Source organism: Mastacembelus armatus, chromosome 22 (genome assembly GCF_900324485.2).
Source record: "Mastacembelus armatus chromosome 22, fMasArm1.2, whole genome shotgun sequence".
Taxonomy (NCBI): domain Eukaryota; kingdom Metazoa; phylum Chordata; class Actinopteri; order Synbranchiformes; family Mastacembelidae; genus Mastacembelus; species Mastacembelus armatus.
Window position 1 is genome coordinate 5,094,582 of NC_046654.1, and position 24,919 is coordinate 5,119,500.

A 24,919-nucleotide genomic window follows, 5' to 3' on the forward strand; every position below is an offset into this window, starting at 1 on the left:
GCAGTAGTTCACAGTTTGATGGTGGACCTGATAAGAAGCCCCAGTGCATGAATAGCAACCATCACTGTACTAAGCACAGTGTAAACCCAACAAAACTGTCTGTTAACATACAAATGACTAAGAAGAAGCAGACTTCAGGCAAATGTCTCACAGCACACACTTGATTCATGATGCTGAGGCCTGTCACAATAAACTGATGATAATTTTCCGACATGATCATAATAAAAGCATCATGTGGGAAAGTAACCCCATTTCTAAAGCACTCATGTTGACTTACATTGCACTTAAAGTTTGTTTGTTTTTTTTTTTTTTGTTCTTGTGTCAAGAAGCTGGAGAGGGAACCTGGAGTAATTTGCCAACCTGCTGTGTCAGCATGAACCAGACGTTCCCTGTGATGAAGCTGTAAAATGACTGTAGACCTATAGGCCCATTAAAGACTGAGGAAAAAAGTCTGTCTCACAGCTCTCATACCTCATGCGTGTAAACCTGGGTGGTCATGGTTTCTCAAGACAATTTTAGAAATTAATTCTCTGAAAGAGTCTCATGGACAGTGATGGTGTGGACATTAGGTTGTAATTAAGAAGTCCGAGTAAAAGAAAACACAACTACAAATCTGAAGGAAGACAAAGAATACTTGATTTGAAGAGACTACAGAGTAGCTAGACAATTAAACCACAAATGACAAGGAAACCAATAAAATCAATATCCACCATATAAAAAACACCAAACTAGGATGAATTAGATTAATCACAATGTTTGTAAGAGTCTTACATTTAAAAAATCCTCCACAGACATCTTCTTTAAAGCTCCTGTGTAGGATTTAAAACTTACTGACTCTGGTGCCTCCTAGAGGCAGTACAGCACAGTACACCGCGACAGAAGAAATATTCAGTTACTTTTCCTAAGTAAAAGTACAGCCCCCTTTAAAATATCTCCCAGCGAGATTATCACAGCATGTCTGATCATCCTGGTTTTATTACAGGATATTTCATATGCTCCTCTCAGTAAAAGCTCGTAAAAGAACAGGAGGAGTATTGCATATCCCTGAGCACAGCAGCAGTGAACGCATTAAACTGTATCAGATGTCGTGATGCAATGGAAGTCATAAAAACCATTCCTGCCAGTTTTAACATGGACCAGTGAGCACATACACACCTCTCCCAGCAGGCTGTTATTACAAGACTGGACTTTACTGAATTCAAACTATATTTCAGTGGCTGAGTTTGTGTGAGCTCAAAGCATTAAAGAAAGATGTGATACTAAAAGCCAGTCCTTATGTTAAAAAAATCCTAAACTGTTAACACAAATGTCAGCAGTCTTTTTCTCATTAGTATGATGGATTTGTGTTATGTTCAACAAGATTGTTGAAGTGCTAAATCAAAAATGCATAAATGCTTCCATGCTTGAATTGGACACTGCAAAGATGGATAAAAAAAAAAGTTGTGGTGAAAAATTACAGAAAAAATTAGCATTTCCTTTTAAATTGCTTCTTTAAACCAGGGGCTTCCAGTCTAAAGGGAAACACAGTATAAATGTGGTGGATCAGACTAGTTTTAGAAAGAGAGAGAACCAAAACAGAACCACCAACAGCACCAAGCAAATTAAATTGAACAAAGCAGCAGTTTGATCTAGCAGAGCTCCTGATAAGAGTCTGTCAAACACACTTCTCACCCAGTCACAAACAATGTATGAACACTAACACATTCATCACTCAGGTGATGGTGATCTGTGCTGACTGAGTCAATCCACCCTCAGAATGGACCAATCAGAGCAGAGCTGGTCGACACCACCTGATACTCCCATACAGAGGACAAAGCATACTGGTATGTTCAGCATTTGTGTATCTGACAAAATAGCGAACTATTCTCTTAAATAGTCAGTTTCTAAAGGTCTTATGACAACATGTAGTCCATCAAACCACAGTCCAGCACCCTGACCCTGCCACCAGCCTCATTGGTCTTGTTTGGACTAAATAAAGTGCAGTGTGTGAAAACTGTGAAACTTGCCGTGTGCGTGTGAGACGTGGAAACTCAGGGATCACCCACAGCCATGTGAAGCATCCCATGGTTCCTGTTGGAGTCTGGCTGAATGTAACAATCCAGAGGCTGCTGTATTAGTGGGGGATGACCAGTCAGGTGTTGCAGGGCTGAGAGCTGTGGTTGTTACTGAGCAAATCACCATGGCTGTCTCAGATACTCCCTCTTTCACTCCTTGACTCCTTTCCTTCCTTCCCTCTCCTTAATTTCTCCATTCTCCCTCCATCCTTCACTCACTGCTGCCTTGTTTTGTCTTACCACCCTCCAGCAACCCCCTCTCCCTCCTTCCACTACTCCCTAACTCCTTCCAACCTTCCTCACCTCTCATTTAACAGGATTGTTCTGCAGTTGATTAGTGCTGCTGGATGTATCTGTTTCCAGTGTCCCGTCTCAGCAGATGTGTATAAATAGGCCCTCTAGCGATGTAATTGCTAATAAGGATCCAGTGTGTGTGTGCAGAAAAGTGGAGCTACAGATTTGTATGGCAGCCAGCTCCCCATCAACACACACACAGAGGTGATTCATCACTGACTCCGAGCCCAGGAGGAAGTCTCTGTGCTGGGGTAGATAATGAGGTGGCTTGGCCTCTGAGCCTCAGTCTGGATCTCAGATGAAAATATTTTGGTGCATCAGTCATGTATTTTTTCCTCATTTAAGCCAACACTAAGAGTCTGGCAAACATGCCTCTCTTCCAATTAGGCTTCTAACAGCTTCAGTAACAACAACTTCCCTACTAGAGTGCAATTAATCTGTGGACCTTCATCAGTTTAGTCTGTTTCTTCTTCTACAAACTTTTGGTGAAATTTAATCAACAGTTATGATAATTGTGTATTCTATTATTCTACCATTCATCATTTTCTGACATTTTATAGACTGAACTTTTATCAATCAACTGAAAATAATCCTTAGTTGCAGTTTGATTTAAAACCTAAAAGTTTAACCACTGCAGATTTTAGCAGCCATATTTCACAGAAATCTCATCCATCTTTGTGGCAGATTCCTCCAGGATGTGACAGTGTATGGGGTCCTCATATCACATCCTGTTGTCATAGCCAGACACATATTGAATTTGAGCATTATGATGGAGAAGATGAATGTTTGAGAGCAAGAGCAAAAAATACCCACATTCATTTCCTCCCACTAACTCCTACATATGCTCTTGTTCACACACCTACAGTGGGAGAGCACCTGGACACGTTTGCTGGGTCTGAGTCTCCAAGGTAGTTGGAGATGGTTTGATTGTACAAGGGTTGTGATAAATAATAAATAAATAAATAATCAATAAATAAACATGTGGTCTCTCTGTGTTCATGTGGTGGATGTGCTGAAGTATCAGCTCAAACATTAGTTACCATTAAGTTCATGACATTTCTCAGAAGAGATGTGAATGAGTCTTTATGCAATTTTGTACTTAAGTGTTTCCCAGTGAAATCTTCTAAGGCTTCGCTCTGATCTGATTTTCTCCAGCTGTAAGTCACATAAAGCTGAGTTTTTGCACTCAAGATGCCTTTTCTTCACTTCTTCAACTTCCATCCCTCCTATATGTCTTCCTTCTCCTCCTCCTCCTCCCACGGGTTGGAACAGGCAAAAAGAGTATTCGAGGACACATCTGAGCTGCATGCTGTTCTCGTCTGCCTTTCCCAGATTGCCCTGCTGCTAGTGGGAGTTCGCAGTTCCCCTCATCATCTTATCTTCAGTGTCAGATCTTGCTGCACTACAGTTTATCTGCTTCACAAATATGTGTTAAATATTACAAAAATGAAATGCTCTTCCATGCAGAGAAAATAAAACAAAGGACTGGATTCATGGTCATGGGCAGTATGACTGAAATCATCGCAAGGTACTAAGACACAACACGCACTGAAGTACTGCTGCTGCATGAACCACAAATTAGCCTTGTGAAATTACAGAAGTACAGTAACAGAAAGAGTCGTGGTGTACTGTACAGATTGTAAAACCCTGTGATTTTATGCTACATGACGAAATCTGATCTGACACCTTAAATCGATCAGATCACCATATGAGAACCACAACACATCTGAATATGATGCTGTTAGGGCCATCGGCCACTTATGCAACACAACACAGCAGAACTTGGCTCTCAGCTGGTGTTAAAAGCGCCCTCCTCTATGCTTCCGAGTGCACGAAGTGCTGCAACAATGCTGCCCCCTTGTGCAACAAAAATTATGAAATTTTAACACCATTATCATGTTGACAGTGTTTAGTGTTATATCACTGAAAGAAAAAAAAAAAAAAAAAGAACAGTTGAAAGTTTCCTGATTATTTTAAAACTTTAATATACAGTGCTTCATAAATCATTACTAAAAACACAGGTGGTAAAAATCAAATCAAAACAAATAAGTTACACTGTAGTAAAAAGCACTTGAGATTCCTTTCCATTGTCATCATTAGTGTGAACCCCATATGAAAATAGCATAGAAAGTATGCAAACATAGAATTTCATTCATATATATTTTCTAATTTTTAGCTAAATAAACCTTTTGTCCCCTTAAAATTCCCTTAGCCAACTGGATGAAATGGAGAAAGTTTACAGTTGCGTGTTTGTTGTGGTCTCGATTTCATCCATAATTCTACTTTTAAACAGCTTGAAAATCTTTTTCATGACAACTTCCCCCCAAGAGAACCTCAAGACAAGCCCAAATAAAAAGGAAATATAAATTAACATACCAAACGTGAACAGTCTGCAAAACGTTTTCCCCCCTCACTGACTGGCATACAAACATTTGACCTTAAAGCACTTACACACTTAACAGGACATCCATTCAAACACACTCACACACACACACACACACACACACACACACACACACACACACACACACACACACACACAGTCTGTGCATAGACCCAGGTTTAACTTGTGGAGTTACTGGTACGGTAACTGGAGCTGTTTCTTCCCACTGTGGTTTGTCCTTTAAAGGAAAATAACCCTTTAACCCATTTGCTGCTACAGCAACAGAAACTGGCTCCGGGATCAAGGGTTTAACTCAGAGATATTTAGAGAGATAGATCAAAACATGCTGTTTCCATAGTCCAATTCATCAGCAACAAGGTAAACAGAAAAAAGACCATAGATACACACTGTAGGGTTAGACTGATGAAGGTATAGAGGCAATACTGGTTTTTCATAACAGTCAATTTAAGATGTTATGAATTATTTCCAAACTTCTACTACATATAAGTAGACAGTCAAATCAGCATTTGAATTCACTGTATTTGCACACCGTTGAGTTCCTCTACACATAAATACACAGTGTCATGCTGCCCATCAGCATCTGCTAAACCAAACAGCTTCAATAAAGCATTAGTGTCACGATGACCTAAATGCAATTTCAGACACTTTTCGCTGGAGGTAAAGGACATAAAAGGTTTCAATTGAGACACCAAATATCGGCAGTGGCTTTAGTGAGGAAGTATGAGTGATAATGACATTAAGAATCCCCTGTAAAAACCTGCAAAATTTAAACTAAGTGTGGTTTGCAGAAAAGAACCTGCCTCTCTTCATATCCGTTTGTTGATGATAGTATATAATTTACAACTGGTAATAAGTACAAAGTGAACTACTGAACATGTGTTAAACATATTTGATATTTTAGCTCTAAATGCAAAGAAAGAAGAAAAAGACAACATCTTTATGAACATTCAAACTCTTGCCAAATTGCTAAATCTGAGCAAAATATAACAAAAGGCTTTAATTTCTTTACTGTCTTAGTAAATAACTTACTATCAACAGTCTGCAGAAAGTGTCAAAAGTAAACTCTGGCTAAAGCATAGTACAGAGCATTTGTTATATGGGTCAATATCTGGTTTGTAAATTAGAAGAAATATTATGTCGACTTTTAAAATTTCTTACTTAAACCTGTAAAACATGGGTTAGGGTGGTTTGGAGTGCAAAACCATTTTTGTAGGCCTACCAATCATTTTGTTTCACTGAATTTACTGATTACAAACAGGCATTAAATAATTACCCAGAAGATTTTGTTTGTAAAAAGTATAAAACACAACTGAGTTATTGAAAAGCAAAGAAAATATAAGACTAAAGAAATTCTGAATCTCAGAAAAACCTGTAAAACCGGAGGTATGTATGGTATGCCATGTCTTCTCTTAATATCTTTAAGTAGTTTTTATCAGTATACTATTTACTACCATCAACAGTAAACTGAATGAAATGTCATAAAAATGTAATAAAAAGAAATGATAGTCAACTCTGATATCTGGTTCTAGAAAGCAAAGCAAATGTCCAGGAGGAGTAAACGGGAGTAAAGGTAAGTTCAAAACCTGCTGAAAGATTCTTTCAATTCCCTGTAAAAACCTGTGATTTTTGAGCTAATTATGCTTTGCAGTAAAGAATGTTTCCTCCTCTCTTAATATCTGTCTGAGTGATAAATGTACAACAGTGGCTGAAAAGTCAGGGTGGAGAGGAAATGTTATACACTTGATCTCTGCTTCTAAAATACAGAAAAAGCCAGTGCAAGAAGCATAAACAGGAGAAAATGTCAGTTCAAAACTTCCTGTTGACATTTTAGAAAATATTCAACTAGCTAAAATTTCAGGGTAGTAAGGGATACATACTTCTAAAATGCAGTACTTTGTGCTGTATGTAGTTTTTCTTGCTGTGTTATGGGTATCTATAGAGACCTGCAGGTTCGACAGTCTGAGTCAGTGCCTCCTATCAGTTACAGGGTTGACGGTGCAACATCCAGAGCAGCCGCTCGACATCATGGCACAAAGAGGGGGCTGGAGGAAGGGCATGGATGATCTGGTAACATGGGTCGTCTTGTACTATTGCACATACGTTCCTGCCTTTTCTTCATTTCTGGCTTACAAAAAAATCTCACAGTTATAAACAGGCAGCAAATAGCATTATTTTTCTTTTTTTTTCTTTTTTTAAATTAAAAAAAAAAAAAAAATACTATGGACAAGTACAGGAAAAAAGCGCTCAAACCGCAGCCAAAACCAGGATATAATAATATTAATTAATAATCATCAACAAGAACATTCACAAAAACAACAACAATAACCATATATAGTTATACAGGCAGAAAAAGTAACAATTACCTGTATATATATATATATTTAAAAAAACAAACAAAACAAAAAAAAAAAAAAAGTGTAAAATTGATTGTCATTTTAAGATAAAAAGCATCAAAACATCCAAGGCATCAACCGTGACGAACAAACAGGGAACTATAAAAAGTAAGTGATGAGGGCTAAAGGGGTGGATTCACAGAACTAAAGCCCAAATGAAAATGCTCAGAGAGAAGGAATCCATTTTTGCACATCATGCGTCTGAGAAAGCTTTTGGCAGACTTGAGTGCAGAAGAGCAGTCGAAAGAGAGGCAACAGTTTATCCCTCTTAGAGCAGAAAACCTAACAGCATGCGCCTGGGCTCATTCGCCTTGTCCCACTCCCCCCAGATGTCAGATTTCAGTGTTCATATCGCCAAAACTTCACCTGATGCCGGACGGTCGGGATGCAGCTTAAGCAAGTGCATGATGTGGCTCATCAACACAGGAAAAAAAAAAAAAAAAGGGTCCAGCAACTTCGACGTCCATCAAATGAAGCAGGGTGAGACTCAAAGTGCTGAGGAAGGCCGCAGTCTGGCGTGGAGAGTAGGACAGTGCCGAGAGGAGCGGCATGGCTTTGATTTGTCTGAGCCCTGTGACCAAGAGAGGTACTGTAACTCATGAAAAGCTTTTCAAGCAGAGTAAAGGGGTATAGGTGCACTGGAAAGCACAAACACACACTCTCAGCACATACATTCACACTCAAACACATACACGGGAGTAACATTGTCCCTGAATGTGCCAAGCAACAAAAGTCTTCTTGTTCCACAAAATGTACATGAAGTTCACAGGAGGGGTTTTTCAGTTTTCCTTTTCTTTTTTTTTTTGTAAATTTCCTCCTTCCTTCTCGGAGAGCAAGCCACCTACAGTGTGCGGCCTTCCTCCTACTGCCAATCCTCATCATCGTCGTCCTCCCCATCTGATGTGTCATCATTGGTGCTGTCCCCGCTCGCCTGCCGTGTCCCATTCTGCTGACGAGCAGCCAGGATGGCTGCGGCCTCTGCTGCTGCCTTTGCCGCCGCTCGTTCCTCGGCCTCTTTCTGGCGCAGTGCTGCAGCCTTCTTCTCCTGCTCGGCGTGGCTCTTCATGTGCGCACTACGGCTCTTCACTTTGTAGAAAATCCTAAGGGAAAGAGGACAGGAAGGTCAGAGACATATTCTCTGTGAAGATGCTGCTAAGAGCAGTGCAAAAGAGCTAATGAATTTCTAACCACATCTGCACACAACATCAGCCTGTATGAATCAGCAACCAGCTTCCAGTTATGTATTAGAAGCCTATGTTAATCTTTCAGTGATGTATCTGATTGATACATTGGGTTGGATTTCCTCTAACATTATTTATTGGTAGATAATCTATGATGAGCACACTTTGAGCAGGGTAAGTAGTTAAAGAGTGAGCAAGTCGCTGGGTAGAGCTGCAAGAGGTGCGATGTGCCGTATCTATTCTGTGTTTCAGTTGCTAGGACACAGTTGGCAATAACAGACCCGGTGTTGCCAGAGGACGAGCTGTTACTTAATCAAAGCATGAGAGGACGATGTGATTTTTTCAGAGACCATGAGACGCTTGCCTCTATTTATCAATATATATTTCCAAGTGGGCAAAGGCATCAGCCATATTTCCTGCAGAAATATTGGATTTTAGATATATCTGATTCAGCCTAGGGACACTTCTGTAGCATACGTTGTGAGCTTAGCAGAGCTAAACAACGTCAATGCCAATGTTTCCATCACAAGTGCAGCTTATCTTCCATCACTTACCTGCCACATTTCTTGCAGGGAAACTCTCCCTCCTGACCGGATGAGCCTTTGCTGCCTGTTGAAGGACTGGCCCGGCGTGCGTTGCTATCGTAGCGCGGTTTGGAGCTGGGAGCGGGTGGATGAGGGGGGTGGATGACCCGGGACAGTGGCTGGTCCTTTCCCATGTCCTCTTGGCCTTTCATGATCAGGACGGTTCCAGGCTGCACACACAACAAAAGAGAAAGGTGTAGTTAACATGAAAGACATTTAACACAGTCACTGAGAGCCATAAACAAAGAAAATAACTACAGTCTGAGCACCTTTTATGTAGGATAGTGTTACAATATCATGCAAATTGTGCTAGTCAGCAAACATATGGACACAAAGTTTGTACAAACAGCAATAAAAGGAAGCTTGGCTGGTTTGTCAAACAACCACTGTGTATTAGTGAAATGCATTGGTGGCGTTATTGCTGACACACACAATGGGGTTACAACATCCAGGGACAATCCAGCCAAGTTGTCTGGTCTAAACATCCAGCAGGGGGCAGCAAATCCAACACCTGTTCACCGAGCCAAATTGGCAGAGTTCAAAAGGACAAACACGTCAGCTGAGGCCAGTTGAGATTTGTAACTGGGAACATTTGGAGGTTTGCCCAAAATCATGTTTAGTTTGTGTATCTTGCTGTGAGGGTTGGGTTTTATCTTTACACCTCTAGTGAACAGGCTTTTGTTTACTTTAAACTAATGTTATGTAGGTGTGAATGTTCATATAAAAGATGCATATGTCTGAATAACAATAAGCCAGAGTTCTTCTGTATCTAAGAAAGGGCTTATCTAGCTGATAAACCCAATGAAGTTTGAGGCTGTGCCTGAAAACCCTGACACGCTACACGTTATGTTCTAATGGGCATAAATCTTTCACTTCTACAAAAGGAAAAGCTTGAAAATAGGATTATTTGATCCTTAAATGATCAGTGTCTCAAGCTTCCTAACAGGGCGAGTCTCAAAGTGTTTTACATCTTCAAAGACCTTTTCCAAAAACAACTGTTGCTAAACAGGAAGGTGATATTCCAGTCAAGCCTGCACAGAAACTCAGTAAACAGTGAAGCTGATTGTGTCTTCACACACTTAGAGTGAGCTAATGTGGGAAGGCACAAAATAGTGCAGTTTAATCTTTTTAATGTCCTCACTGAGGGACATGATACATCAACTGTTCCTCACTGTGACATTTTGTAAACTGTTCTGGCATCTACTTATTTTAGACTCATTTCCCAGAACCGATGATCAATTTCACACTCACATTCTCAGTGGACTGCAGTGTGTGTGTCACCCTGGTGGGACCGACATCCTGTTTCCTGTCAGCTGACTCTTCCCACTTCCTGGTGTCCTCCTCCCGCTGTGGCTCCAGCTTGTTAGAGCCCTGCTGGCACAAAGACGTGGTGTTTGTAAGACTCAAGCCTCAGTGCTCATTTACAGCTCTGTAGTGGAGTGTTACAGTAAATACATGTGGCTTGATTAAGATCATTAGCAAGTTTCAAAGCCATCGGTTTATATTCACATGGCTTTCACAGTTACTATAACAACCAGGAAATCTGCACCTGCAATATTTCCATGACTAAAAGAAATCTATACTAAACAAGTAAATAAACGCATCAGTAGTGGAATGGGCTGCAACCTTTACACTTTATAAAAATAAAAAAAAAAACTCAAAAGTGACAGTCTAAATCAAATGCTGCCTTTTTATGCCTGCTCGTATCTTTCCTCTTGTCAGATCACCATGTTCCTTCTGTTGATGTGAAGCAGATAAACTTGTGACAGCTGGCTCATTAGTCCCTGCTTACTGCACACTGTGCTCCTGTACACTTGCAGAAGCATGGAAACTATTCAGTCTATCCTATGGTTGGTTGTGTGATATAGCATTGGTCTGCTTTATGTCAGCATCTTGATTTGCACTATTTTTACATCCATTTCTATAACACATGTATTAAACAAGACATATAACCGACCTTGTGGTCCATCTCCTCCTCAGTGGTCTTGCTGTCCAGAGGCTCTGCCTCGCCAAATATCAGCGTCCCGTTGCGGCCGATCTTAACATGTTTTTTGTAAGTGTAGTAAAACTCCACACACTGCGCCACTGTCTTAGTGGTCACCTGTAAAACCAAAGTATTTCTTGTTAATAGAGTTTTCACTGTAAATGTCACTGTATGTTACTACAATGTTATTTTCCAAGGTGTTTTTCAAACAAAATGACCAAAACAGTTAGATCAGTAAAATAGTTGCTGTTGATCAAATTGTTTAGTAAAACTCTGCAGTTCCTCAATACAGCAAAGACAGTGTCAATAACAACAACAACAACAAAGCTATTTCAAAGGTCAAAGCTATAACTCGGTTGACTGCGCAATGAACATTGTGGATCTGTAAAACTGATGTAATGCAGCTTTGCCATTAATCACTGAATTAGTTCAGACAAGGAAATTAAACAGTTTCCCACTCTGTTGGAAAGCAATAATTGACTGTGACAGTACAAATAATTAAATAAGAAGGAAACAATGTTCCAGAGTGACTGTATTTCCCTTTCCCTGCCCACCTATTGGGAGAAACCTATATCACGTGCATGCTGTTTATTTTGGAAGGGTTGTTGCCAGCACAGCTACTATATAGCTACTAGAGTTTTCATTTTCCTGTCCTTTTGTTTGAAACCACACAAACACATACCTGTTTCTGCACCATGAAGAAGTCCTTCTTGTATGCAGTGATGCCTTTGTTAAACTGGCGTCTCTCAGCTGCTGTCCAGCTGTCTGATCCTGAGGGAGAGGGGCAGAGGCAGACATAGAAAAAGATGAAAAAAAGCAGTACAGAGTTTTAATGACCAGTTGAAAACATTGTTAACAAGTATCTGCTTTCACAGTGAGTGTGAGGACCCTGACAAGACACTACCCCCACCCTTAAACCGCGCCACACGGTCACTCCTAACACTTAGGAAAACAAAGGCTCTCCTGTCTGTTTGGGATTAACCACATGCTGTAATCCCCCTCCCTGTTCCCCACTTCCCCTCCTTCCCTCATCACGTTGACCCTGACAATCCTCCACAGTCACCCACTACCCCCACCATCACCACCTCCACACTCTTGCTACTGCAGCTGCCATTGCTCAGAGGCGGGGGCGGGGCTTAGAAAGTCCATCTGTGTTTATTGGTAATAGGACAGAAATGGGGAAAGAACATCTTATTGCACAAATATGAACCTACAGAAATACAGAAAATTTGGTTTAAATGAGGATTTTGACCTAATTATGAGCATTTGTTTGAACATTATAAAGTTCTGAGAATCAGAATATCAAATACTAATAGAAAGCACTGACTAACCTGAGTAGTGGTAGCTCGACAGATGATGAGACTTGGGGAAAATTGGATTCCTCAGCATTAGCAGTGACAGAGCAGTCTGAAAAGCAAATAGCATTTTAACATTAGTGAACGTGAACAAACATGGCACATTTGCTGCACCACAGCGATTGTTATGAGCCTTTATACAGCAGGTCACTCCTGCCAAGCAAGCGGACTCTTGCGCCATAAGGTGTATCAATTGTGTTTTATAAAGCTGCAAAAACACACAGAGCCAAACAATGAATCAGTTCCTTACAGGTAACTGGGGAGTGAGAAAACCACCTCATTTTTCCTGCAACTAAGTACCTGAGTGTGTTATATCATAATTATACATGTGCTGGCATTGTCAAAATAACAATCAACTTTGTGGTATTTCAGGTGAAACAGCCTGACTGTGCATGTGTGCTGAAAGACAGGCTGCTGTAGAGAGTGGGTGCTTTGGCAGCCACCCTACCCACCTCCCACCCCCTCGTAGTTTCCTTGACAACATTGGACCAGTGCTGGTCACTAGGGCCTGAAATCTCTTCCAGTTTACTAGCACTAAGCACTTCGACAACTCTGCCACATGCATCGAGCCAACTCCAGCTAGTACATTTTCATTTTTACATACAACCTGGCCCACTATGTATTTTTGTTTAGAAAATGCCATTATTATGACAGCATTCTCTGCTGTTGGTATTTCAGTGGTGGTGACCTGGAAAGAGCCATGTGTGAAGATGCCTCATTCCATTTATCAGTGGCTGCTATTTGGCCTCATTACCACTGCCAGCACAGAGCACGTTGTTCTTTTTTCTGATAAATTTAATCAGCTGCACAGTGTGACTCATCATCATGAGACTTTGAGTGTGTTTAAATGGTTTGTAGCTGTTTTAATCAGTGGTCATGTTCAAGGTGTGTTTGTAGGATTACATCCTTGGATATCTACTATGCAAAGTGAACTGACCCCCGTGATATGCTCTGATAGTGATGTAATTGTTATGAGACACAGGATGTATCACTGGTACAGGTAGAAAACCCACAGGGGACTACTACGGGTGACTGCAAGATTATAAACACTCATCACTATTTCTGACCTTCTTAAGGCAAATTTATCATGTTTTGTCTGGCGGGTTGTTTCCATGTACAGCTAAGAAATACTTGTAAGCCACCCACATGCATGAAAACCTAATGCTATTACAATATACTCTAGAATACCATATATTTCTCCTAGCATCGTGAAGGTAGAAGTCTTCCTCCTCCATCATGTTCAGTGTAGCCCTGACCATTGATTTCCAGAATTTTGTTTTGTCTGACAATCCACAGCTAAAATGTTTTTTTTTTTTATTTATGTTTGGAAAATCAATTGAACTATTAAACAATTATCAAAACAGTTGCAGGGTTCATTTTCTGAGGTTCTGACTGTTTCATCTCTACAATCAACCCTGTGTGTCATTTCTCTCTGACAGTTTGTGCTTCTCTGTTGCTCTTCACAGCGGCATCACTCTGCTTCTGGCTAAATAACCAATCCGTTTCACTATAACAGTCATCTCAGGCCACATCAGAGTTTCAGTACACAGCAAAGAGATATTCTACAGATCAGTCACTTCCGTTCAGAAATTACCAAGTGAAGGCACACTATTAGTACAGTTACATGCACACAAGAAAACAAGTAATTGGGAAATACAGTGGCAGGTCAAGGCAGGATGTCAAAGGATGTGTACATGTAGTGCATCAACCTGAATACTCCAAATGTTGCACTTACATGCAGCTGTCTGACATTTCTGAGCTGCATCTTGCATATGTTGAGAGTATTGGTGAGATAAGATGCCACATCTCAATATGTGGTTGTCCTGGTTGGATTTTGGAATAAATGCTATTGGATGCAAGGCTTTACTGCTATAAATCCTTTCTTTCCTTATTAGAACGAGATAAATGGTTTACAAGACTAAGAAAACAACAGAAATTAGCCTGATTATAGAAGTGCAGTTTATAGTGTTCTTATCTACATGATACTTCAGGTTCATGAAAAAAAAAACTAACAATAATGTGTTATATTGCAGATAGTGGCTTCAGGCTGGTTACAAAGAGTAGTAATGAACTCTAATAAAGTTTCAAAAGAAATACCAATTACATTACTCTCTAAAGGTGCTGTAACTAAAGTAAACACATGATGTGTCTAAAATAATAGCTGTTTAAAATCTTGTAACTATTCTTCACCACACAAGATCATTTAATAGGAATACAGACGTGAGTGTTTTAATCTTCAAGAATAAAGAGACAGTTGGTGTGCATGTGTGGGTTAGAAGAAAATCTGAATAAACACACAGTCTGTTTATTGTAGAACACAGCTCCCAGCCATTTGTCAGTTAACAATGGAAATTCCTGCTCAGTCCATCAATAAGGATTGTTCTGTGTTCACTCACCATTATGTCCCCTTTGCATTCATACAGACAGTGGTGGGCTAACTCCTGGTTGGTGCCCCCTCCAGACAAAACACTGGAACAGGCCAGGCGCATGAAGTCTTCCACTAAAAGAGACAGTGAATGCTTTTTTATTTTCCACAGGGAAAATGTACACTTTTGTTGATATTTTCATTATTTTGTAAAGTAGAACCTGTTAAAAAGCTGTAATTAGATAATAAAGATATATTAATTAAAATATGACACTACAGGACTAGTAGTTTTGTTTAATTACAGAGTATCAGCAGTGCACAACTTCCCTACTGTCACAGTTACATATACTTTACCATAATACATCGTATCACATACATCGGTATCTGAAGAGTTAAACCTAATTGCAAAACCTCTCCATATTGCAATAACGTGGCCATGTATAGTTGTAAACACCATCTTGGAAGTGACAACAGAAAGTTACTTCTGTATTTTGAGGGAAGGGAATGACAGACTAATCTCAGGCTGAATAAAAAGCTTCAACAATGAAGAAAAAGTCAGTCCTGATGATGATGTTAAAATAAAATATCAATCAAAACTCTGAGGAACAGAAAGTCAGGGTTACAGTAAGCATAAGTTCACTCCTGCACCAAAAACCTGCCTGTTGGGTTTCACGTGATGTAAAACAAACAACTGTCTAAGGCACCTGGTCTTACCTTTTTGCTGGAAATCAGGTTTTTCCTCCAGCTCATTTAGTGGAGTCCAGACCAACTCTGCTTGATGATGATCCAGCTCTGCAACTGACCGCTGCCTCAGCTCTGGCACTTCAGCCTGGTACCGTGCCCCAATATTTATTCGTCTGTGAACAGGACACCAGACATCTCAATCTGAATCCAATCCATATTCAAGACAAGATATCATACATCAGTATCAAATTTCTTTTACGAGTAAGACTCGTATTGTATTTCTGAAATCATATTTTAACTTCCTAGCTTCTCTTTCTGCCACAATCATAGTCACAGGGAGATTGTAGATCTCAGAATATGAGCACTACAATTCTTGTACTGTTCTGAACTCAGGTTCATCACGCAGCTCTCTTGTACTCTCAGCATATTGAATAAAATGCAATCTGTCAGATTTTGCATTTTAAATAGATTGCATGTTTTAAATTGACTAAAGCAGCATCAAATGCCATATCCAACCAAACCTCAACAGGCTGAATCCAGATATGACAGTGCTATAGTTATGAAAATCATGCTCTGCTACATTAACACGCTATCCCATTGGAGCAAGCCCCGTGCCTCCTTTGCATTTCCATTGGGCCTGCAGTAATTCCAGAAAAGTGTGTGTGTTCTAGCAGCCTCCCTCAGGGAAGGTGGGCTGCTCAGTGTTAAAGTGAGATGGTGCATGTGGTTGGGTGCACACCAGACCCAGCTGAAAGCATGATTTATGGGAAGCCTAACTGGCTCGTCTTTGACTAACTGCTGAGCAGCTGGCACCGGTCAGGCAACAACTTGCACAATGCAAGCCCATAAACTGCATGTCACTGTCAATGCAACTACACAAAAGTACATAAGAGAATCCTTGACTGGCAGTTTAAGTGTTAAACACCCAGACCAAGTGTCCTTAATGTTTTCCCATTCAGCAATTACATCATATATAGGAGCTTTTACTGTTAGTGGTGAAGTCCACCTGCCTATTTAAGTACAGGCGCTTCAGAAAAAACAAAAAAGACGCAGCATTTATTTTGCCATAATTTCATTTCATTTATATCACTCTCACGATCTACTTTCTTTATACTACCACAGCGCTAAGTTACTGCTAATGTAAACCAGTATCTGCTGAGGCTGCGTCGTATTCAAGAATACAAGACAAGTGGTAATGTTCAGCCCTTTTTGATCGCTGATCAATTTAAACTTTTGGAGTAAACAGTGTGAGTCTGTTTGGCTGCGTTGTTACCAGATATTCCAGTCTCTTCTGCTGTTGTGTTTCTGACAAAGTGGCTGCTTAACTAGTGTTTGCTGTAGTATTAAAGTGCATTTGCTGTTGCCATAGTAACCATGGGTGTCCATAACTTACCCGTAACAGAAATCTCAGGGATTACAACTTTAATATCATCACAATCCACATATTGTATATTGCTAAACTTCAGATATGTGCCATCCTATAATGCATGCTAAAAAACACAGGCACAGACCACTGGTGTATTTACTGCTGCAAGTTATTAAATGGCTTTAAGGCTTTTGTTTGTATGGGAACAATGCACTTTTACTGGGAGATACATTTGGCTGCAGAGGGCAAATGCTGGCTCTAACACTAGCTGTGGATGACAGGGCAAAATACTCCAGTGGTAACAATGTTGGAGGAGAGGGCTGCTTTAAACGATAGGTTTAGAATTTCAAGACGTCTGTGCTCTCTTTAAAGACATTTCATGATTCAACTCAGTGTTAGGGCTTGAATAATTGATTGCAGAACTACTGCTTCATGATAATGCATGCTTTGGATTACCCCATATAGTTTATCTGAAAATAACACACAACCCCCAAACCCACCCTTTCCATAATGGAGGGTGACGATTTGGGATGTGGGGAGGGAAATACTTACGGCTCAATGCTGACTGGAGTGGCCTCGCTCATTGCAGACAGAACTGGTGGTGTGATGTCGCAGCTGTCTAAAGGAGTAGCAACACAAAATCCACTCAGTGACATTATCAGAGGAATTTGCTTCATCACAGGAATCACTGAATATTTAATGCAAGTGGATCTTTATGCTAATAATCATTAACTATCCTAAATCACTTTTCTAAATACCCTTACAACCTGATATTAGAGTATGGGGAAATACATTGCCAGAGGCTTATTGAAAGAGTCCAGGGCAGATCCTGTGAATAATTCAGGAAAGTCTTATTAACTCAGTCTCCAACTTACTTGAACGCAACAGGCTACGTGTGGCCGACTTAGGTGTGGCTGGAGGAGGCAGACCTTGGCCACTGGCTGCAGCAGCTGCAGCAGAAGACAGGAAAGTGGAGAAGTAGAGGCCCGAGCCTTCACGAACGGGACTGAGGATTGGTGGAGGTGTGTAGGGGGGCATGGTGAGGGGGTTGTCTGCGAGGCGAACAGGGGAGCGTAGGTGGCTCTGGTAGGGTGTGATGCTGGAGTAGACAGGTGGGGCGATGAATAAACCAGGTTTGGGTGGTGGGATGAAGAGGGGCTCGGGCCGGGGACGCCGTTTGGATTTTTTGCCATCGTCGTCTTTCTCCCCCTCAGCGCCACCGTTCTGGAAAGAAAAGTTTATTTTAACAGGTAAATTTATTGTATGAGTGACTGTGTGCACGGTGATGCATAATTTCAACCCACAAAAAAACATGACACTAGTTTATTCTATGTTTATGCAGGGCATCCTAAAGAGAAAAAAACAAGGCACCCCAGTCTTCAACTGTATGGCACATAATGTACAGTATGGCAACGCTAAACCTTGATAATCTGCTGGATTTGGGACATGGCAACCGGTTCAACAAATCTCCCCCCAAATGAAACAGGGAAAGGAGAAAAGTGTGGATGACCGAAATGAGGGCAGGGGAGTCATGGTGGGGGAAGGGAGAACGCATTTGCAGGACGATGTGGCATAAATGCAAGGATTTAATAGCTGGAATTTAGACAGGCAGAAAACAGACTGAAGAAAACAGTGGGGCAATGACCAGTTAAACTTAATTCTCTAACTCTGACGGTTTATTAGGTCCGTGAATATATGAAAATGGACTAGTTAAAAATAAAGTGCACCTGATCAGAGCTCTCCGACAAGGAGTTCCTGAGTGAACGTCTCCGTGTGACAATGACCGAAGGCTTGTGGTCTGCTCGGCCCAGGTCCTGGGGGTTTGCGTGCCTGGGAGGCCAGCTGCAGGCCAGGGTTTCTTCATCCCGGTCAGGGGAGGAGGGCTCCTGTCTCCGCACTGGAACAGAGACGGGGATGACGAGTGGAAGAAGGCTGTCATCTCGAGGACGCTTGGTATTCGGACCATCTGAATTTGTGGGACTCCACGGCCTGTGAGGCTCCTAGTAAAGATGGTGGATGAGGTGTCAGACTGCTGTTAATAAATGGATTTCTTCTTGACATAAAACATCAAGTGTAAATGCATTGGCAGAGAACAACTAGAACCACAACATTAATAGAATAAACCAGGAAGATGATCCACATAAAATGTGTCATAGCAGCTTTGATTAGTTAATTTCTATGGAAAATTTCAAAAGATTCACTAGTGTCAGTTAAATGTCAGTATTTACTGGATTTTTCCAGCTTTTATGACTGAAAACTGAAAAGCTTTTTGTGTTGAGCTGCTGGTCAGACAAAATAAGTTATTTGAATATGTTAGTTTGGTCTTAAAGAAATGATAATGGACCCTTTCACCATTTTCTTGTGTTTCACAGACAACATAAATCATTGTTTCATCCAAAAAGCAATAGCCTGTGCAAAAATAAAGATACTGTTTAGTACCAGCCCTACATTAAAAAACAACAGTATGTGGCTGAGGGGAAACAAGCTGGTGTGATAATTGAAGACTGATATGAGGAGAAAATCAAAGAGAGCTTCATCCTGTTGTTCGCCTGCTATGAAGTCCTCAGTGACCTGACCGACTATCTCACAGGCTCATCATTTTTCAGGCAACACATTTTCAAATAGAACAATTAACAACAAACCACAACACAACAAATGGGAAACTAACATGTACTGGCTGTTAACGGTCAAACTAGAATCAACACAGTAAATAAACCTTGTTAGTTACCTCACAGATCAACATTAAACAAGACAGAGACATATGCCTAAAGGATCATAACACAAAGTGCTGTGAAAAGCAACTCAAAATAAACAAATGACAATTCAAAAAATTAACCACATTTTGGCCTGATGCTGTATTGTTAGGTGCACCACTTAAATGACAGGCCTCGCATGTCAAGTCCGCAAAAACATTCGTCACATTTTTTCTTTCAGAAACCATAATGAGTGGGCATGAACAGTGTGCGCTTTAGAGCAATGATCAACACTGCAGCATCTACACTACCACATCACAGAGCAGCCGAAGACAGATGCAATCTGTCACTGCACACCGCATCTTCATGGGCAGAGAGGCATGCAACAGCGAGGCTGAGCTGGATCTGTGCTCATTATTGCTGGTGGAAAACTCCAGCCTTTACACCAGAGTGGTGGAGAGATATTCTGCTGAGCACTGCAGGCAGGGCAACCCTGCACCCCTCTCTTTAAAAAGGGAGGGAGAGCAGGCAACACCAGGCTGGAGTTTCTCTCCTTTGATGGAATGGGGGAGGTGTGCAGGCATGTAAGCAAACAGTCTGTATGATCAGCTAACTGTGAGGCGAATCCAGAGCACGGCCATGCTGAACTACAGACACACTGACTCAGTGCTGTTTGGCAACAGGACCTCTTGCACAATCAAGGCATTCAGTAGATAAACACAGATAACTGTAAAACTTAATGTGGTACACTTAGGGTTAAACTCCCCTAACTGAACCATGGTTTATTTAAAACGTTTTATGAGAGCTGAGAAGTCACACATAAAGCTGTTTATAAAGTATAGGTTTATTCCCTGCCAATTTTCACAATGTAAAGTCTTGTTTTGCTAGATTTTCCACAGCTGAACAGCATGATTCTGTGGTGCACATTTCATAGGGCGTTGATTACACTCGGCATCTCTTCCAGCAACATGCTAATCACAAACAACACAAGTTTTGGCACAGTTTTTCTGGCAGTTGTATTAGGCCATTTGTTCCTACTCTTGTTCAGGGAGCGTCCCACTACAATTATGCCAGGGGATAAGACTAGAAAAATAGATTTTAGCCCTTGATGAGATATTTGCAATTACTTCCAGCTCTCAGTGACAATTTAGCTATAAACTGCAACGCTATGCTCACATTTGAGAACATTTAGTCCTTTTCCATTGAAGGTTATTTCTGTGGTTCACACACAGCTGAGAAACAGATGAGTGAGCAAAAGAAAAAGGAAAGCAGACACCAAAAGGACAGACGAAGAAAAAGTAACAAAAAAAAAAGAAAAAAAAGAAAGGAAGATGAAGAAATAAAAATGGATGAACATTTCCAAATGAAAATGAGCCTTTACCTTGACAACATGTGGGAGAAACTCCATTTCAGAAGCCTTCTGAGCAAGTGTCTCCAGGTTGACCTCCTGGGATGCCCTGCGTTTCCTGCGTGTGCTCTGGATGACGCCTGTTGGTGCTGCCTGGATGTCAAGGGCCCCGTTGTGGGAACCCTGTGCTGGACCTGCCTGATGTGATGAGATAGAGAGAAAAGGGTTGTCGGATGGCGCCCCACCTTCCTTGGAGAGCCGTCGTGATCTGCGAAGCTGCGTTTGGGATTGGAGCTGCGTCTGGGACAGCGGCTCTGACTGGAGAGGGGGTTGCAGTGGATCTGATGGCTGCTGAGGTTCTGGGGTGATGTCCTGGATGATTGGCTCCTGGATCTTTGGGGGGGCTGCAGGAGAGGACTCCTGGGAGTGTACCACCACAGGCTGTGGATGTTGGTGAGGGTGTGTATTTTGTGCACTGGGGTAATAGTCAAGCACATGGGGGTTTTGTTGTTGCAATTGCTGATGTTGCATTTGCTGCTGAATTTGGAGCTGTTGTTGCTGCTGCTGCTGTTGTTGTTGTTGCTGTATCTTTTGTTGCTGCTGCTCATGTCGTATCTGCTGCTGCTGTTGTAGCTGTTGCTGCTGTTGTAGCTGTTGCTGTACATGCTGTTGATGCTGAATGATTTGTTGTTGTTGTATTTGCTGCTGAATTATTTGATGTTGCTGGCGTTGCATTTGCTCTTGCTTCTGCAGCTGTTGTAACTGGTGTGAGGGTTTTGCTTGTGATGAATAGTTAGGTGGGTTAGGTAGGGTTGTCCTGTTGCCTTGGAAGGTCTGGTAGTAAGCTGGCAAGTGCTGCTTTGGCTGACCAAAAGCCAACTGGAAAGGCTGCAAGACTGAGCTTCCTCCTGGGTGTGATGTGCTGTGTTGCTGGGCATTCAGTGCTCCAGGTTTTAGGGTCTCCTGAAAGGCCTGGGACTGCTGCTGCTGTTGCTCCCACTCCAGGCCGCGAGCTTTAACTGCATCCCTGAATGTTTCAGATGCAGGGTTGGCCCCCAGAGGCAGCTTGTCTGCAGCTCTGTTATGGGGTTGTTGATGTGGCTGTAAGCCAGAAGTCTCGTGCATTGACTTGACAAATGCATTTTGTGTCCTTGAGTCTGTTACATTAACTCCTCCAATGTAATTAGCAAGGTTTTGTTCCCAGTTCGTCATGATGGTCCAGGAAGCAGCTCTCTGCTGCTGGGACAGTGAAGGCTGCTGCTGACTGGGCTCCTGGTGGGCCCACTTCATAGGAACCGTCTGCTGATAATGACCCCTGCTCTGGTCACCCTTATCGGGGCTGAAGATGACAGAGTTGAGGTACATGTGAGGGCCTTCTGGATTTGAGGTCACAGTACTTGCCGCTTCACTCTGTCCTGGATTTGAGGGATTGCCACCTGGGACATAGTATGACCCTTCGAGGTGCTGAGAAGTCTCCTTCATTGCTACGCTTTGATCGTTGAAAAACGTGATACGTTTGCCTGTTCTTTTGGTGCTGGGTTTCTGCTGGGTAGGTACACTCATGACGGGCATGAATGAGCCGATCCAGTTGAATATTTGCAGCCAAACTCTTAATGATCCACTGGGTGACCCTGTATGAGTCAATCCAAAAATAAAAGGGGGCCCACAGTTAAAGATGTGAATCTACATTGACATCAGTGTGTGCAAGAACATGGTCAACCAAGATATCTTTTCTTCACCTCTAAAGTTCTCTGTGACCCACTCAGAGGTGGTCAGCCAGGGGTGAACAGATCTGAAGAAGTCTCTGTGTTTTTCTCATTCATGGACAACACCCTGTATAAAGAAAATGGATGAGAGGTCAAGCATTGAGTCATGAGACTAAAGGGGTCCTCACGGGGGGGGGGGGGGGGGGGGGCAATTATTGTTCCTGCCCCAGCCATGTAAAAGCCTGTTGTTAGTCTTTTCAACAACAGACTCGACTAAAAGATATCAGGTGTGAGAACAGAGAAAGGGAGGGGTAGGTCTGAACTGTGTCATTATTCGCTATGCTCACATGACACAGGGATAAGATCCTGCATGGAGACAAACACACTTTCTAACAGACCTGCACATATTATTTCTTACAATGGGAGATAATAGAGGCAGATCAGTGGTTCCTAGAGATTAGTACACCATGTTTGATGATGGGCCATGACATCAACAGTGAAGCACACACTAAAAAATGATTGTCAGAGGATAACTTGTAACTTTTTACCTCTTTCTATCAAACATTCTCACAGCTCAACTGACCCATATCAGGAATGAATCTGTCTTTCCCGCCAAACTACCTGAACAGGCTGCATGTGACAGAAACCACTTGTTTTACAAACGTGTGACTCACTGGGGGGAAAGGAACGTGTGCCCTTTGAGCCACGGCTGCAGACTCAAAAAGGAACGACAACTGAAAGCAAGCAAGTATGACTCATGATAAACCGATCTATGCAAGTGAAAAGTCAAAATGGCTTTACAGGCTTTGACAGCTTGTAGCATGCAGAGCTCGTTGACAAAATATCTTTATACACATGGATCCTGACCCCCCCCTCTTAAAATTTCAATCCTTGCTCAACCTGTATACAATAAAACCTGGACACCCCTGCACAGTTGTTAATCCAAACAGAAAACCATGAAGACTTTTTAAAATCACGGAGAGAATGAAAGCACTGGTCTGCAGCAGGACTCATGTTACACAAAACAACTTGTCAAACCAATTTCCTACAATAAACCTAGAATCTCCACAACATAGGAAATGACTGACAATTGTCACCCTTTACTCTGGTGGCCTAGTACAACACACACTTCTTAAAATAGACAGACGCAGCTGTTCAGATCTTGCAGTGGCTCAGGGGCACCACTGACTAAGGAAGCTGAATGACCACCAAACTGTGCGCATCAACAATGTCATGTGACGTTACACATGCCTATAGCCAAGTTGTCAAATCCCATAAAGCATCCTCTGTGAAAAGGTGCACACGAACAGAGCGTTTTTCCTGCAGCGTGACCCTGAATCAGAATAAAAACCTGCTGATTACAGGGCGGCCGTGCTGTGTGAGCAGCCCCTGTGCATCGAACAGGCGCAAACTCCATGAGGCGAGGGATCATCGTGACGCATCACAAGTGCAACCTTACACAAGGTCTGAGGTTTAGCCCAATAAACAAACTAACACGTTAAATTGGCTTAAAAGAAATGTCAAGCACCCTTAGCCGCCCTAATCCATCGCAGTTTCCTAATTTAAATCAGCGTGCACGGCTCGCACACCAGCGGACATATGCGGCCTGCACCGTGCAAGAGGCGAGAACAGATCAAATCAAAGAAAAACATGCTGAGTACTTCCACAACTGGACTCGTCCTAGACGCCCCCACCCCTTCCCCTTCCACATCACTTTCTGTGGACAGCCAGCTCAGCGCGATTCACGAGAAACCCTTTGTTGCATAAAAAGGATTATCCAGTCACTAATGTTGCAACAAGCCGAGCTAACAATGCAGTTTGGTCACAGCGCTAACAAACAAACGGCTCGATTCAACTTGTCAATAAGGTTAATACGTCACGTCTCTTTCCGTGCAGAAAACCCGCCGTGGTTGAGACATTAAAACACCCAGAGGCGAGCGACGAGTCCGCCTGGAGGTCTGAGCAGCAGCAGCGCGCCCAGTCCTTCCACCCAACGTAAACAAAACTTTGTCAGTGTGCTGTGTCACAAAAACACCCACTGTCGATCACAACAACAACGCCATAGTCATCGAGAGCGCAGCCCCGTGTGCCCCGATACTTACTGTGTCTGTGAGGAAAGCTGCTACAGACGGCTGCTCAGCACGCAGGATCGCACACTCGCAGCTCCGTGCGGCCAGCAGCGGCAGCAGGCCCGCACAATACAGACCAGCGATGATGACGGCACACATCCCCAAGGTTGACTCATGCTATACTGCTGACCTCACTCGTTGGTACTTTTCTTCCTTTCACCCCCCGCTACAAAGTCAAGAGGAAAAAGGGGGTCGACGTCAGTGCGTAAACGCAGTCCTTCCCGCTCGGAAACGGAGCGCTAATCTGCAGAAACGCGGGCGCAATGCCGCCGCTGTCTGTTGCACATTATTGCACAAGGATTGCACGCAAAATAACTCACACTGGGAAAGAGGCCTTTCGCCGTACATCCAGTCTCTCCCTGTCTCTGCTTGTCTTGTG

At 42.2% G+C, this 24,919-nt stretch overlaps 1 protein-coding gene across 1 annotated transcript; it reads right to left on the bottom strand.

The window, feature by feature from the left end:
- Positions 1–4,308: 4,308 nt before the first annotated feature.
- Positions 4,309–24,911, bottom strand: mideasb (mitotic deacetylase associated SANT domain protein b). The gene is made up of 14 exons (XM_026306953.1): positions 24,514–24,911; positions 22,445–22,538; positions 20,739–22,336; positions 18,392–18,664; positions 17,540–17,888; positions 17,217–17,283; positions 15,329–15,471; positions 14,646–14,749; positions 12,226–12,301; positions 11,577–11,665; positions 10,868–11,011; positions 10,162–10,281; positions 8,881–9,080; positions 4,309–8,245 (listed from the first exon to the last, which is right to left on the bottom strand). Exons 3-14 carry the CDS (start codon positions 22,275–22,277, stop codon positions 8,008–8,010), a joined length of 3,342 nt encoding a protein of 1,113 aa, XP_026162738.1. The 5' UTR covers positions 22,278–22,336; positions 22,445–22,538; positions 24,514–24,911; the 3' UTR covers positions 4,309–8,007.
- Between the last annotated feature and the right edge of the window lie 8 nt (positions 24,912–24,919).

Bases quoted from the DNA above. Each gene is read 5' to 3' on its own strand.
- mideasb (XM_026306953.1), bottom strand. From the start codon at position 22,277: ATGCCCGTCATGAGTGTACCTACCCAGCAGAAACCCAGCACCAAAAGA. The intron at 18,665-20,738 runs GTAAAGGCTCAT...CATCTTTACTAG, and splicing joins TTCTCCCACATGTTGTCAAG to GAGCCTCACAGGCCGTGGAG. The intron at 11,666-12,225 runs GTTAGTCAGTGC...CCTCTCCCTCAG, and splicing joins GTCGAGCTACCACTACTCAG to GATCAGACAGCTGGACAGCA.